The following is a 17,161-nucleotide window of genomic DNA, read 5'->3' on the forward strand; positions in this document are numbered from 1 at the left end:
GCACGCAGCGTATGCCCGATGCCCTCCCCCTCCGCACGCAGCGTATGCCCGATGCCCTCCCCCTCCGCACGCAGCGTATGCCCGATGCCCTCCCCCTCCGCACGCAGCGTATGCCCGATGCCCTCCCCCTCCGCACGCAGCGTATGCCCGATGCCCTCCCCCTCCGCACGCAGCGTATGCCCTCCCCCTCCGCACGCAGCGTATGCCCGATGCCCTCCCCCTCCGCACGCAGCGTATGCTGAGGACACCCCCCCCCTGCACTCTTCGTATTTATTGCCTCTTTAAGACCCTCCCACTGTGTAATTTGGCCACACCCACCATTCAATATGGTAATGGACGAGTTCCTGCACATATACTGAGAGAAAAAAAGCCCTGCATAAAATGTATATAGTATTACAGATACAACCGGCCCACTAGAGGGCAACCATAATGCTGATGCAGCCCCACTAGGAAATAAAATGGTAAATACCCGATTTGTCCACTAGATGATGCCAACTATACTACCAATTTCTCAGGATATTTATCGCCATCTAGCGGCCAAACATGGCATGGATATCATTCTAAAAATAGAGGAAAAACATTCAGGCTGCACAGAAAATAACCTGATAAAAACTTTTTTTGCCCCATCTGCACAGAACAAAATGTTCATTGGCATTCACTGGGTGAAGCAGACCCTCGCCGGCACTATGTAACCGGACAATCATACCGGCGGGCAGTAGACTGCAGCGTATCGAAGGATGCAATTTATTAGAACGTTCAGACACGTTTCTGTTTAGAACTGGACTCGACCTCGAAGAGCACAGACGGCGGGAAGACGGAGATCCGGCATACCTGAAATATTTTACACGCTTGCGCGGCTGCATGACGCTCGGCGTCGCCTTTCCGCACACCGCAGCCTTCCACTTCAATGGGTTTCGGCCACTTGATTCGAAGGATGGTTCTCTAGAATGGAGAGGAAACAATGTATGAAGAACTTAGAGATGGTGCATGCCCAGACAAAACTTTTATTTACGGCTAGGATGGAGAAGGGAAAGGTCTTTACTGCTATCCTGGGCTCTGATAGAGAGATTTCCCTTCACTGCTGACATTTCACCAGACGACAAAGAGTGTCAATCCAAAATTCACAGAAAATGGGGAGAAGAACGATCGTCTCCCCTGCAGATTGTGTACGTTTTGCCCACTTGCATAGAAGTGAAGGGTCTATAATTTTTATCAGAGGTGTATTTTATATGATAGACACAGAATATCAACCAAAAATCCAGAAAACACACACAATACAAATGTTATAAATGGAGTAAAATAGGTATTTGATCCCCGACCAACCAACAATATTTCTGCCCCCCCACAGACTGGCTCCAGTAGGTGCTCATGTGGTACACAGATTAGTCCCGTCAATGTAAGAAGGTTCTCCTAACGACAACTCGTTATGTGTATAGAAGACGCCCGTCCACAGAATCTCTTCCATTCCAACCTCACCATCATGGGGAAGACCAACGATCTGTCAGAGGACGTCGGGGAGAAGATTGGAGACCTGCACAAGGCTGGAATGGGCTACAAGACCATCAGCAAGAAGCTTGGTGAGAAGGAAACAACTGTTGGAGTGATTATTGGCAAATTCAAAAAAAATACAAAATAGCCATCAATCGCCCCCGGTCTGGAGCTCCATGCAAGGTTTCTCCTCATGGGGTGAGGATGGTCATGAGAAAAAGTGAAGGATCAGCCCAGAACTACACAGGAGGAGTTTATGAAGGATCTCAAGGCAGTTGGGACCACAGTCACCAAACAAACAGGTCCTCCCCCTGAAGGCGACACGTGCACAGGTCCTCCTCCTGAAGAAGACACGTGCACAGGTCCTCCTCCTGAAGAAGACACGTGCACAGGTCCTCCTCCTGAAGAAGACACGTGCACAGGTCCTCCTCCTGAAGAAGACACGTGCACAGGTCCTCCTCCTGAAGAAGACACGTGCACAGGTCCTCCTCCTGAAGAAGACACGTGCACAGGTCCTCCTCCTGAAGAAGACACGTGCACAGGTCCTCCCCTGAAGGCGACACGTGCACAGGTCCTCCTCCTGAAGAAGACACATGTACAGGTCCATCTTAAGTTTGCCAATGAAAACTAAATGATTCAGAGAAGGATCGGGGAGAAAGTGCTGTGGTCAGATGAGACCAAAATTCATCTCTTTGGCATAAACTTGACTCGCCATGTTTGGAGGAAGAACAATGCTGACTGTGACCCCAAGAACACCATCCCTATGGAGATGGAAATATGATGCTTTTGGGAGCGGTTTCTCTGCTAAAAGCACAAACCAACCATGCCGCATTGAGGGGCCAATGGACGGGCCATATATTGTAAACTATTGGATGAGAACATTCTTCCCTCAGGCAGAACACCGAAGATGGGTCATGGATGGGTCTTCCAGCATGACAATGACCCAAAACATACCGCCAAGACACCAAAATGAGTGGCTCAAGAAGAAGCACATTAAGGTCACGGAGAGGCCTAGCCAGACTGAAGACCTTAATCCTATAGAAAATTTATGGAGGGAGCTGAAACTTCGAGTTGCCAAGAAACCTTAAGGATTTAGAGTAAAGAAGAGAGGACCAAAATCCCTCCTGAGATGTGTGCAAATCTGATCACCATGTACAAGAAACATCTGACCTCTGTGATAGGCAACAAGGGTTTCTCCACCGACTACCAAGATAACTACTATGATAAAAATGATAGACCCTTCATTTCTTTGTAAGTGGGCAAACTTAGAAAATCTGCAGGGGATCAAATCAGTATTTTCCCCCCACTGTAGCTGTTCATCCATCACAACTGCATGTCTATTTTTTCCTATCTAATGGGGCAAAATTCGAGTACATATTCTGTGGCTATATTTTCTGAACGTATATAATAATAATAAAAATACTGCATTGTGGCCACTAGATGGCGATAGAAGAACAAGTTATTCTCCTCTGCGCCATCTAGTGGCCATAATGCAGAATTTTCAGCCCTTCCACATTCCATTTGCAGAGATTATAGCCCGGGAACATTCATTGACCCCCCCCATTCACACAGAATACAATTACTGGCCGTTGAGACGGATGAGCAGCTGACACGTAGCGAGGGAAAGAAAAGAAAAAGCTTGGGGGAGTTGGGGGAAGCCACGTTAATATTACTAAATACTAATCAGAGATGTCCGATTGCTTCCATTCACAGCCAGTACATTTGCCCCTGCCATGCGTTCCCATCGGTGGACCTGGAGAGGGCACAGCGGGTGCTGCTGGGTAGGTTCAGATTTCCCATCATTCAGTGTCCCAGGAGCATAAGGACAAGAAATGGGGGGAGGGGAGGGGTTGTCACCAAGACAGGACGGCAGGGAAAGTCATAAAACATTGTAACCTTTCCTACACTATAAATATCTTCTGTCTGTGTCCCCGCTGCAGAGATTTCCTCTCACTTCCTCTTCTGACAGGAAATCGTCACAGCAGGAGAAACGACACAGGCTCCGCCCCCAACATATCGAAAACAGCAGGTGTGGAGGGGGGCAGTTCTAGGGGGATGGGGCAGATTTTGGAGGGATGGGGCAGGCAGGGTCCTCCTTACGAAGTCCTGGTTGGAGCCGGTGTTGATGTAGGTGATTTTGTCTTTGATGTCGGAGCAGCGCAGCGCATGGCTCATGGCGTTGTGAAGAAGTTCCTTCGGCTTCGGGAATTGCTTCAGGAGATCCCGAGAATCTAAAGAAAAAAAAAGAGAAAATCCGACATCAGCCCGACTCTGAGATCCGGAGACTCATGGATTGGGGGGACAGCTAAGGATATCTGGGGACACTGACACCTGGGGGGGACAGAGGACACCGACACCTGATGGGGAGGGGGGGGGGGACAGAGGACACCGACACCTGATGGGGAAGGGGGGGGGAGAGGACACCGACACCTGATGGGGAAGGGGGGGGGAGAGGACACCGACACCTGATGGGGAAGGGGGGGGGGGGACAGAGGACACCGACACCTGATGGGGAAGGGGGGGGGGACAGAGGACACCGACACCTGATGGGGAAGGGGGGGGGACAGAGGACACCGACACCTGATGGGGAAGGGGGGGGGGACAGAGGACACCGACACCTGATGGGGAAGGGGGGGGGGGACAGAGGACACCGACACCTGATGGGGAAGGGGGGGGGGGGACAGAGGACACCAACACCTGATGGGGAAGGGGGGGGGGGGGACAGAGGACACCGACACCTGATGGGGAAGGGGGGGGGACAGAGGACACCGACACCTGATGGGGAAGGGGGGGGGGACAGAGGACACCGACACCTGATGGGGAAGGGGGGGGGGGGACAGAGGACACCGACACCTGATGGGGAAGGGGGGGGGGGGGACAGAGGACACCGACACCTGATGGGGAAGGGGGGGGGGACAGAGGACACCGACACCTGATGGGGAAGGGGGGGGGGACAGAGGACACCGACACCTGATGGGGAAGGGGGGGGGGACAGAGGACACCGACACCTGATGGGGAAGGGGGGGGGGGACAGAGGACACCGACACCTGATGGGGAAGGGGGGGGGGGGACAGAGGACACCGACACCTGATGGGGAAGGGGGGGGGCAGAGGACACAAACACCTGATGGGGAAGGGGGGGGGCAGAGGACACAAACACCTGATGGGGAAGGGGGGGGGCAGAGGACACAAACACCTGATGGGGAAGGGGGGGGGGGGGGCAGAGGACACCGACACCTGATGGGGAAGGGGGCACAGAGGACACCGACACCTGATGGGGAAGGGGGGACAGAGGACACCGACACCTGATGGGGAAGGGGGGACAGAGGACACCGACACCTGATGGGGAAGGGGGGACAGAGGACACCGACACCTGATGGGGAAGGGGGGACAGAGGACACCGACACCTGATGGGGAAGGGGGGACAGAGGACACCGACACCTGATGGGGAAGGGGGGACAGAGGACACCGACACCTGATGGGGAAGGGGGGACAGAGGACACCGACACCTGATGGGGAAGGGGGGACAGAGGACACCGACACCTGATGGGGAAGGGGGGACAGAGGACACCGACACCTGATGGGGAAGGGGGGACAGAGGACACCGACACCTGATGGGGAAGGGGGGACAGAGGACACCGACACCTGATGGGGAAGGGGGGACAGAGGACACCGACACCTGATGGGGAAGGGGGGACAGAGGACACCGACACCTGATGGGGAAGGGGGGACAGAGGACACCGACACCTGATGGGGAAGGGGGGACAGAGGACACCGACACCTGATGGGGAAGGGGGGACAGAGGACACCGACACCTGATGGGGAAGGGGGGACAGAGGACACCGACACCTGATGGGGAAGGGGGGACAGAGGACACCGACACCTGATGGGGAAGGGGGGACAGAGGACACCGACACCTGATGGGGAAGGGGGGACAGAGGACACCGACACCTGATGGGGAAGGGGGGACAGAGGACACCGACACCTGATGGGGAAGGGGGGACAGAGGACACCGACAACTGATGGGGAAAGGGGGGACAGAGGACACCGACAACTGATGGGGAAAGGGGGGACAGAGGACACCGACACCTGATGGGGAAAGGGGGGGGGGACAGAGGACACCGACACCTGATGGGGAAAGGGGGGGGGGGGCAGAGGACACCGACACCTGATGGGGAAGGGGGGGGGGGGACAGAGGACACAGACACCTGATGGGGAAGGGGGGGGGGACAGAGGACACAGACACCTGATGGGGAAGGGGGGGGGGACAGAGGACACAGACACCTGATGGGGAAGGGGGGGGGACAGAGGACACAGACACCTGATGGGGAAGGGGGGGGGACAGAGGACACAGACACCTGATGGGGAAGGGGGGGGGACAGAGGACACCGACACCTGATGGGGAAGGGGGGGGGGACAGAGGACACCGACACCTGATGGGGAAGGGGGGACAGAGGACACCGACACCTGATGGGGAAGGGGGCACAGAGGACACCGACACCTGATGGGGAAGGGGGCACAGAGGACACCGACACCTGATGGGGAAGGGGGCACAGAGGACACCGACACCTGATGGGGAAGGGGGGACAGAGGACACCGACACCTGATGGGGAAGGGGGGACAGAGGACACCGACACCTGATGGGGAAGGGGGGACAGAGGACACCGACACCTGATGGGGAAGGGGGGACAGAGGACACCGACACCTGATGGGGAAGGGGGGAAAGAGGACACCGACACCTGATGGGGAAGGGGGGACAGAGGACACCGACACCTGATGGGGAAGGGGGGACAGAGGACACCGACACCTGATGGGGAAGGGGGGACAGAGGACACCGACACCTGATGGGGAAGGGGGGACAGAGGACACCGACACCTGATGGGGAAGGGGGGACAGAGGACACCGACACCTGATGGGGAAGGGGGCACAGAGGACACCGACACCTGATGGGGAAGGGGGCACAGAGGACACCGACACCTGATGGGGAAGGGGGCACAGAGGACACCGACACCTGATGGGGAAGGGGGCACAGAGGACACCGACACCTGATGGGGAAGGGGGCACAGAGGACACCGACACCTGATGGGGAGGAGGGGGTAAAGGACACCTGATGGGGGGACAGAGGACACTGACACCTGATTGGGGGGGGAGGGTAGAGGACACCTGATGGGGGAATGGGGGACAGTCTGACCTCTCCTCATGTCTCCGCCTGTCTCCGGGCTCACCCGGGATCCTCCCGTACACAACACCCGGATTTGTTGCCCCAACACCCGGGAAAGAAGCCGGCTAAAAACCGGCATGACCGTCCAGGGCGCCGCCATGTCTGCGGAGTCAGAGAGAGGAGGAGGAGGGAGGGGGAGCGGCCGGAGCGCAGAGACTGACACAGCGCCATCGGAGAGCAGCGGCCGCCAGGAGAACTGCAACCAGAGGGAACACCATAATACACAGAGGAGTACACCAGCCTATCCCACTACACAGAGGAGTACATCCACCTATCCCACTACACAGAGGAGTACATCCGCCTATCCCACTACACAGAGGAGTACACCCGCCTATCCCACTACACAGAGGAGTACACACACCTATCCCACTACACAGAGGAGTACACCATCCTATTCCACTACACAGAGGAGTACACCGACCTATCCCACTACACAGAGGAGTACATCCGCCTATCCCACTACACAGAGGAGTACACCCGCCTATCCCACTACACAGAGGAGTACACACACCTATCCCACTACACAGAGGAGTACACCATCCTATTCCACTACACAGAGGAGTACACCGACCTATCCCACTACACAGAGGAGTACACCGACCTATCCCACTACACAGAGGAGTACACCCACCTATCCCACTACACAGAGGAATACACCGACCTATCCCACCTATCCCACTACACAGAGGAGTTCACCCGCCTATCCCACTACACAGAGGAGTTCACCCGCCTATCCCACTACACAGAGGAGTACACCTGCCTATCTCAATACACAGAGGAGTACACCCGCCTATCCCACTACACAGAGGAGTACACCCGCCTATCCCACTACACCAGTGTTTCTCAAATCCAGTCCTCAGGCCCCCCCAACAGGTCATGTTTTCAGGTTTTCCATTATTTTTCACAGGTGATTTGATCAGTTTCACTGCCTTAGCAATTACCACAGCCGTTTCATCTGAGGGAAATCCTGAAAACATGACCTGTTGGGGGGGCCTGAGGACTGGATTTGAGAAACACTGCACTACACAGAGGAGTACACCCGCCTATCCCACTACACAGAGGAGTTCACCGACCTATCCCACTACACAGAGGAGTACACCGACCTATCCCACTACACAGAGGAGTACACCGACCTATCCCACTACACAGAGGATTACACCGACCTATCCCACTACACAGAGGAGTACACCGACCTATCCCACTACACAGAGGAGTACACCGACCTATCCCACTACACACAGGAGTACACCGACCTATCCCACTACACATAGAAGTACACCGACCTATCCCACTACACATAGAAGTACACCGACCTATCCCACTACACAGGAGTACACCATCCTATCCCACTACACAGAGGAGTACACCGAGCTATCCCACTACACAGAGGAGTACACCGAGCTATCCCACTACACAGAGGAGTACACCGAGCTATCCCACTACACAGAGGAATACACCAGCCTATCCCACTACACAGAGGAGTACACCCGCCTATCCCACTACACAGAGGAGTACACCCGCCTATCCCACTACACAGAGGAGTACACCCTCCTATCCCACTACACAGAGGAGTACACCCACCTATCCCACTACAGAGAGGAGTACACCCACCTATCCCACTACACAGAGGAGTACACCAACCTATCCCACTACACAGAGGAGTACACCGACCTATCCCACTACACAGAGGAGTACACCGACCTATCCCACTACACAGAGGAGTACACCCACCTATCCCACTACACAGAGGAGTACACCGACCTATCCCACTACACAGAGGAGTACACCCACCTATCCCACTACACAGAGGATTACACCGACCTATCCCACTACACAGAGGATTACACCGACCTATCCCACTACACAGAGGAGTACACCGACCTATCCCACTACACAGAGAAGTACACCGACCTATCCCACTACACAGAGATGTACACCCGCCTATCCCACTACACAGAGGAGTACACCCGCCTATCCCACTACACAGAGGAGTACACCGACCTATCCCACTACACAGAGGAGTACACCCTCCTATCCCACTACACAGAGGAGTACACCCACCTATCCCACTACACAGAGGAGTACACCAACCTATCCCACTACACAGAGGAGTACACCGACCTATCCCACTACACAGAGGAGTACACCCACCTATCCCACTACACAGAGGAGTACACCGACCTATCCCACTACACAGAGGAGTACACCGACCTATCCCACTACACAGAGGAGTACACCCACCTATCCCACTACACAGAGGATTACACCGACCTATCCCACTACACAGAGGATTACACCGACCTATCCCACTACACAGAGGAGTACACCGACCTATCCCACTACACAGAGAAGTACACCGACCTATCCCACTACACAGAGGAGTACACCGACCTATCCCACTACACAGAGAAGTACACCGACCTATCCCACTACACAGAGGAGTACACCCACCTATCCCACTACACAGAGGATTACACCGACCTATCCCACTACACAGAGGAGTACACCGACCTATCCCACTACACAGAGAAGTACACCGACCTATCCCACTACACAGAGGAGTACACCGACCTATCCCACTACACAGAGAAGTACACCGACCTATCCCACTACACAGGAGTACACCATCCTATCCCACTACACAGAGGAGTACACCCACCTATCCCACTACACAGAGGAGTACACCCACCTATCCCACTACACAGAGGAGTTCACCCACCTATCCCACTACACAGAGGAGTACACCGACCTATCCCACTACACAGAGGATTACACCGACCTATCCCACTACACAGAGGAGTACACCGACCTATCCCACTACACAGAGGATTACACCGACCTATCCCACTACACAGAGGAGTACACCCTCCTATCCCACTACACAGAGGAGTACACCCACCTATCCCACTACACAGAGGATTACACCGACCTATCCCACTACACAGAGGAGTACACCGACCTATCCCACTACACAGAGGAGTACACAGACCTATCCCACTACACAGAGGAGTACATCAACCTATCCCACTACACAGAGGAGTACATCAACCTATCCCACTACACAGAGGAGTACACACACCTATCCCACTACACAGAGGAGTACACCAACCTATGAATTTATAGGAGATGTCTGAAAAGCACCTAATAATCCAGATACACATTTAATTCCATTTCTATAAATGTATTTCTGGAATGTCCACAGAAATCGGAAAGACTACAAAGTTACAGAGCTGACCCCCAATGGGATCTGTAGCTGGAGTCCCGCCTTCCATCTCTGGGTTATTTGTGGTGCGCTGTTCCACCCCCTCTGGCCGACTATCCAATAAGAATAATGTGAGTGGCTACTGAGTCACTTTGATTGGCTAGTGGGTGGTAGAGGCAGGGCATTGTTTTTTTTTTTTTTTTAGGGGGAGCTCCACTTTGTTGCCGGGCCCTTCATCATGACCCCCAGAAATAGGTAGAAAGTCTTGTGCTCCGCATCACCTCTCCACCTGCCCAGTTACCACCATACTGTATATACACCCCTGTGATATATACACCCCTGTGATATATACACCCCTGTGATATATACACCCCCGTGATATATACACCCCCGTGATATATACACCCCAAAGATATATACATACATGATGGAGTAACAGGTTGTAATTCTTATATCCATAGAGATTGAGTAGAGCAAGCATCACTAAATGGCTGACTGGGGTCCTGACCTGAACCGAGTGACAGTCCTATCCGGACCACCAGCCAGCCAGTCCAGAGTGCAGCTTTCCCCACAAGTCCCAGAGAGACAGGATGCTCACTGGACACTGAAAGCTCAGAGGTCATTGGATGACATGGGAAGCTCAGGTGTCATTGGATGACACGGGATGTTCAGGGGTCATTGGATCACATGAGACATTTAGGGGTCAAGGAATGACATTGGACACTCAGGGGTCAATGGATGACATATGAAGCTCAGGGGTCTTTGGATGACACGGGATGCTCAGGGGTCATTGGATGACATGAGATGCTCAGGGGTCATTGGATGACCCAGGATGCTCAGGGGTCATTGGATGACCCGGGATTCTCAGGGGTCATTGGATGACAAGGGATGCTCAGGGGTCATTGGATGACAAGGGATGCTCAGGGGTCATTAGATGACCCAGAATGCTCAGGGGTCACTGGATGACAAGGGATGCTCAGGGGTCATTGGATGACACGGGATGCTCAGGGGTCATTGGATGACATGAGATGCTCAGGTGTCACTGGATGACAAGGGATGCTCAGGGGTCATTGGATGACACGGGAAGCTCAGGGGTCATTGGATGACACGGGAAGCTCAGGGGTCATTGGATGACACGGGAAGCTCAGGGGTCATTGGATGACAAGGGAAGCTCAGGGGTCAATGGATGACACAGGAAGCTCAGGGGTCAATGGATGACACGGGGTGCTCAGGGGTCAATGGATGACACGGGAAGCTCAGGGGTCATTGGATGACATGGGAAGCTCAGGGGTCATTGGATGACACGGGAATCTCAGGGGTCATTGGATGACTTGGGAAGCTCAGGGGTCATTGGATGACACGGGAATCTCAGGGGTCATTGGATGACATGTGAAGCTCAGGGGTCAATGGATGACACAGGAAGCTCAGGGGTCAATGGATGACACGGGAAGCTCAGGGGTCATTGGATGAGATGAGATGCTCAGGGGTCATTGGATGACCCGGGATTCTCAGGGGTCATTGGATGACAAGGGATGCTCAGGGGTCATTAGATGACCCAGAATGCTCATGGGTCACTGGATGACAAGGGATGCTCAGGGGTCATTGGATGACACGGGATGCTCAGGGGTCATTGGATGACATGAGATGCTCAGGTGTCACTGGATGACAAGGGATGCTCAGGGGTCATTGGATGACCCAGGATGCTCAGGGGTCATTGGATGACCCATGATGCTCAGGGGTCATTGGATGACCCAGGATGCTCAGGGGTCACTGGATGACAAGGGATGCTCAGGGGTCATTGGATGACACGGGAAGCTCAGGGGTCATTGGATGACACGGGAAGCTCAGGGGTCATTGGATGACACGGGAAGCTCAGGGGTTATTGGATGACACGGGAAGCTCAGGGGTCATTGGATGACAAGGGAAGCTCAGGGGTCAATGGATGACACGGGAAGCTCAGGGGTCATTGGATGACATGGGAAGCTCAGGGGTCATTGGATGACACGGGAATCTCAGGGGTCATTGGATGACATGGGAAGCTCAGGGGTCATTGGATGACACGGGAATCTCAGGGGTCATTGGATGACATGTGAAGCTCAGGGGTCAATGGATGACACAGGAAGCTCAGGGGTCAATGGATGACACGGGAAGCTCAGGGGTCATTGGATGACATGAGATGCTCAGGGGTCATTGGATGACCCAGGATGCTCAGAGGTCACTGGATGACAAGGGATGCTCAGGGGTCATTGGATGACATGGGAAGCTCAGGGGTCATTGGATGACACGGGAAGCTCACGGGTTATTGGATGACACGGGAAGCTCAGGGGTCATTGGATGACAAGGGAAGCTCAGGGGTCATTGGATGACATGTGAAGCTCAGGGGTCAATGGATGACACAGGAAGCTCAGGGGTCATTGGATGACATGTGAAGATCAGGGATCATTGGATGACACGGGAAGCTCAGGGGTCATTGGATGACACGGGAAGCTCAGGGGTCAATGGATGACATATGAAGCTCAGGGGTCAATGGATGACACGGGAAGCTCAAGGGTCAATGGATGACATATGAAGCTCAGGGGTCATTGGATGACAAGGGATGCTCAGGGGTCATTGGATGACCCAGGATGCTCAGGGGTCATTGGATGACAAGGGATGCTCAGGGGTCATTAGATGACCCAGAATGCTCAGGGGTCACTGGATGACAAGGGATGCTCAGGGGTCATTGGATGACACGGGATGCTCAGGGGTCATTGGATGAAATGAGATGCTCAGGGGTCACTGGATGACAAGGGATGCTCAGGGGTCATTGGATGACAAGGGGTGGTCAGGGGTCATTGGATGACATGAGATGCTCAGGGGTCATTGGATGACCCAGGATGCTCAGAGGTCACTGGATGACAAGGGATGCTCAGGGGTCATTGGATGACACAGGAAGCTCAGGGGTCATTGGATGACACGGGAAGCTCAGGGGTTATTGGATGACACGGGAAGCTCAGGGGTCATTGGATGACAAGGGAAGCTCAGGGGTCAATGGATGACACGGGAAGCTCAGGGGTCATTGGATGACATGGGAAGCTCAGGGGTCATTGGATGACACGGGAATCTCAGGGGTCATTGGATGACATGTGAAGCTCAGGGGTCAATGGATGACACAGGAAGCTCAGGGGTCAATGGATGACACGGGAAGCTCAGGGGTCATTGGATGACATGAGATGCTCAGGGGTCATTGGATGACCCAGGATGCTCAGAGGTCACTGGATGACAAGGGATGCTCAGGGGTCATTGGAAGACAAGGGAAGCTCAGGGGTCAATGGATGACACGGGAAGCTCAGGGGTCATTGGATGACATGAGATGCTCAGGGGTCATTGGATGACACGGGAAGCTCAGGGGTCAATGGATGACATATGAAGCTCAGGGATCATTGGATGACACGGGAAGCTCAAGGGTCATTGGATGACAAGGGAAGCTCAGGGGTCATTGGATGACACGGGAAGCTCAGGGGTCAATGGATGACATATGAAGCTCTGGGGTCAATGGATGACACGGGAAGCTCAGGGGTCATTGGATGACACGGGATGCTCAGGGGTCACTGGATGACACAGGAAGCTCAGGGGTCAATTGGATGACAAGGGAAGCTCAGGGGTCATTGGATGACACGGGAAGCTCAGGGGTCAATGGATGACATATGAAGCTCTGGGGTCAATGGATGACACGGGAAGCTCAGGGGTCATTGGATGACACGGGATGCTCAGGGGTCACTGGATGACACGGGAAGCTCAGGGGTCACTGGATGACACGGGAAGCTCAGGGGTCAATGGATGACATATGAAGCTCAGGGGTCATTGGATGACATGGGATGCTCAGGGGTCATTGGATGACATGGGATGCTCAGGGATCATTGGATGCCATATGAAGCTCAGGGGTCATTGGATGACATGGGATGCTCAGGGGTCATTGGATGACAGGAGATGCTCAGGGGTCAATGGATGACACGGGATGCTCAGGAGTCATTGGATGACATGAGATGCTCAGGGGTCATTGGATGACACGGGAAGCTCAGGGGTCATTGGATGACACGGGAAGCTCAGGGGTCATTGGATGACACGGGAAGCTCAGGGGTCATTTGATCATGACCCCCAGCAATAGGTAGAAAGTCTTGTGCTCCGCATCACCTCTCCACCTGCCCAGTTACCACCATACTGTATATACACCCCGTGATATATACACCCCGTGATATATACACCCCAGTGATATATACACCCCCATGATATATACATACATGATGGAGTAACAGGTTGTAATTCTTATATCCATAGAGATTGAGTAGAGCAAGCATCACTAAATGGCTGACTGGGGTCCTGACCTGAACCGAGTGACAGTCCTATCCGGACCACCAGCCAGCCAGTCCAGAGTGCAGCTTTCCCCACAAGTCCCAGAGAGACAGGATGCTCACTGGACACTGGAAGCTCAGAGGTCATTGGATGACATGGGAAGCTCAGGGGTCATTGGATGACATGAGACATTTAGGGGTCAAGGAATGACATTGGACACTCAGGGGTCAATGGATGATACGGGAAGCTCAGGGGTCAATGGATGACATATGAAGCTCAGGGGTCATTGGATGACATGGGATGCTCAGGGGTCAATGGATGACATGGGATGCTCAGGGGTCATTGGATGACATATGAAGCTCAGGGGTCATTGGATGACAAGGGATGCTCAGGGGTCATTGGATGACAAGGGATGCTCAGGGGTCATTGGATGACCCAGGATGCTCAGGGGTCATTGGATGACAAGGGATGCTCAGGGGTCATTGGATGACAAGGGATGCTCAGGGGTCATTGGATGACCCAGGATGCTCAGGGGTCACTGGATGACAAGGGATGCTCAGGGGTCATTGGATGACACGGGATGCTCAGGGGCCATTGGATGAAATGAGATGCTCAGGGGTCACTGGATGACAAGGGATGCTCAGGGGTCATTGGATGACCCAGGATGCTCAGGGGTCATTGGATGACAAGGGGTGCTCAGGGGTCATTGGATGACATGAGATGCTCAGGGGTCATTGGATGACCCAGGATGCTCAGAGGTCACTGGATGACAAAGGATGCTCAGGGGTCATTGGATGACACGGGAAGCTCAGGGGTCATTGGATGACACGGGAAGCTCAGGGGTTATTGGATGACACGGGAAGCTCAGGGGTCATTGGATGACAAGGGAAGCTCAGGGGTCAATGGATGACACGGGAAGCTCAGGGGTCATTGGATGACATGGGAAGCTCAGGGGTCATTGGATGACACGGGAATCTCAGGGGTCATTGGATGACATGTGAAGCTCAGGGGTCAATGGATGACACAGGAAGCTCAGGGGTCAATGGATGACACGGGAAGCTCAGGGGTCATTGGATGACATGAGATGCTCAGGGGTCATTGGATGACCCAGGATGCTCAGAGGTCACTGGATGACAAGGGATGCTCAGGGGTCATTGGATGACACGGGAAGCTCAGGGGTCATTGGATGACATGGGAAGCTCAGGGGTCATTGGATGACACGGGAAGCTCAGGGGTTATTGGATGACACGGGAAGCTCAGGGGTCATTGGATGACAAGGGAAGCTCAGGGGTCACTGGATGACAAGGGATGCTCAGGGGTCATTGGATGACATGAGATGCTCAGGGGTCATTGGATGACCCAGGATGCTCAGAGGTCACTGGATGACAAGGGATGCTCAGGGGTCATTGGATGACACGGGAAGCTCAGGGGTTATTGGATGACACGGGAAGCTCAGGGGTCATTGGATGACAAGGAAAGCTCAGGGGTCAATGGATGACACGGGAAGCTCAGGGGTCATTGGATGACATGGGAAGCTCAGGGGTCATTGGATGACACGGGAATCTCAGGGGTCATTGGATGACATGTGAAGCTCAGGGGTCAATGGATGACACAGGAAGCTCAGGGGTCAATGGATGACACGGGAAGCTCAGGGGTCATTGGATGACATGTGAAGCTCAGGGGTAATAGGATGACATGTGAAGCTCAGGGGTCAATGGATGACACAGGAAGCTCAGGGGTCATTGGATGACATGTGAAGCTCAGGGATCATTGGATGACACGGGATGCTCAGGGGTCATTGGATGACATGTGAAGCTCAGGGATCATTGGATGACACGGGAAGCTCAGGGGTCATTGGATGACACGGGATGATCAGGGGTCATTGGATGACACGGGAAGCTCAGGGGTCAATGGATGACATATGAAGCTCAGGGGTCATTGGATGACACGGGATGCTCAGGGGTCTTTGGATGACCCGGGATCATTGGATGACACAGGAAGCTCAGGGGTCATTGGATGACACGGGATGCTCAGGGGTCATTGGATGACACGGGATGCTCAGGGGTCATTGGATGACACGGGAAGCTCAGGGGTCATTGGATGACATGGGATGCTCAGGGGTCATTGGATGACAGGAGATGCTCAGGGGTCATTGGATGACACAGGATGCTCAAGGGTCATTGGATGACATGGAATGCTCAGGGGTCATTGGATGACACGGGAAGCTCAGGGGTCATTGGATGACACGGGAAGCTCAGGGGTCATTGGATGACACGGGAAGCTCAGGGGTCATTTGATGACATGAGATGCTCTGGGGTCACTGGATGACAAGGGATGCTCAGGGGTCATTGGATGACACGGGAAGCTCAGGGGTCATTGGATGACACAGGAAGCTCAGGGGTCATTGGATGACAAGGGAAGCTCAGGGGTCAATGGATGACACGGGAAGCTTAGGGGTCATTGGATGACACGGGAAGCTTAGGGGTCATTGGATGACATGGGAAGCTCAGGGGTCAATGGATGACATATGAAGCTCAGGGGTCAATGGATGAAACGGGAAGCTTAGGGGTCATTGGATGACATGTGAAGCTCAGGGGTCAATGGATGACACGGGAAACTCAGGGGTCATTGGATGACATGTGAAGCTCAGGGGTCAATGGATGACATGTGAAGCTCAGGGGTCATTGGATGACACGGGAAGCTCAGGGATCATTGGATGACATGGGAAGCTCAGGGGTCAACGGATGACACAGGAAGCTCAGGGGTCATTGGATGACACGGGAAGCTCAGGGGTCAATGGATGACACGGGAAGCTCAGGGGTCATTGGATGACAAGGGAAGCTCAGGGGTCAATGGATGACATGGGAAGCTCAGGGGTCAATGGATGACACGGGAAGCTCAGGGGTCAATGGATGACAT

At 54.0% G+C, this 17,161-nt stretch overlaps 1 protein-coding gene across 1 annotated transcript in view; it reads right to left on the reverse strand.

The window, feature by feature from the left end:
- The window catches only part of DHX30 (DExH-box helicase 30), a 35,874-nt gene extending 29,056 nt beyond the window's left edge, over positions 1-6,818 (reverse strand). Inside the window, 3 exon segments of the mRNA XM_077493880.1 lie at positions 832-942; positions 3,589-3,719; positions 6,679-6,818. Coding sequence (XP_077350006.1) covers positions 832-942; positions 3,589-3,719; positions 6,679-6,808 — 372 coding nt within the window. The 5' untranslated portion in view covers positions 6,809-6,818.
- Positions 6,819-17,161: the final 10,343 nt, after the last annotated feature.

Source organism: Lithobates pipiens, unplaced genomic scaffold (assembly GCF_037356315.1).
Source record: "Lithobates pipiens isolate NorthernLeopardFrog02 unplaced genomic scaffold, aLitPip1_a1.2 Scaffold_19, whole genome shotgun sequence".
In the NCBI taxonomy this organism is placed as follows: domain Eukaryota; kingdom Metazoa; phylum Chordata; class Amphibia; order Anura; family Ranidae; genus Lithobates; species Lithobates pipiens.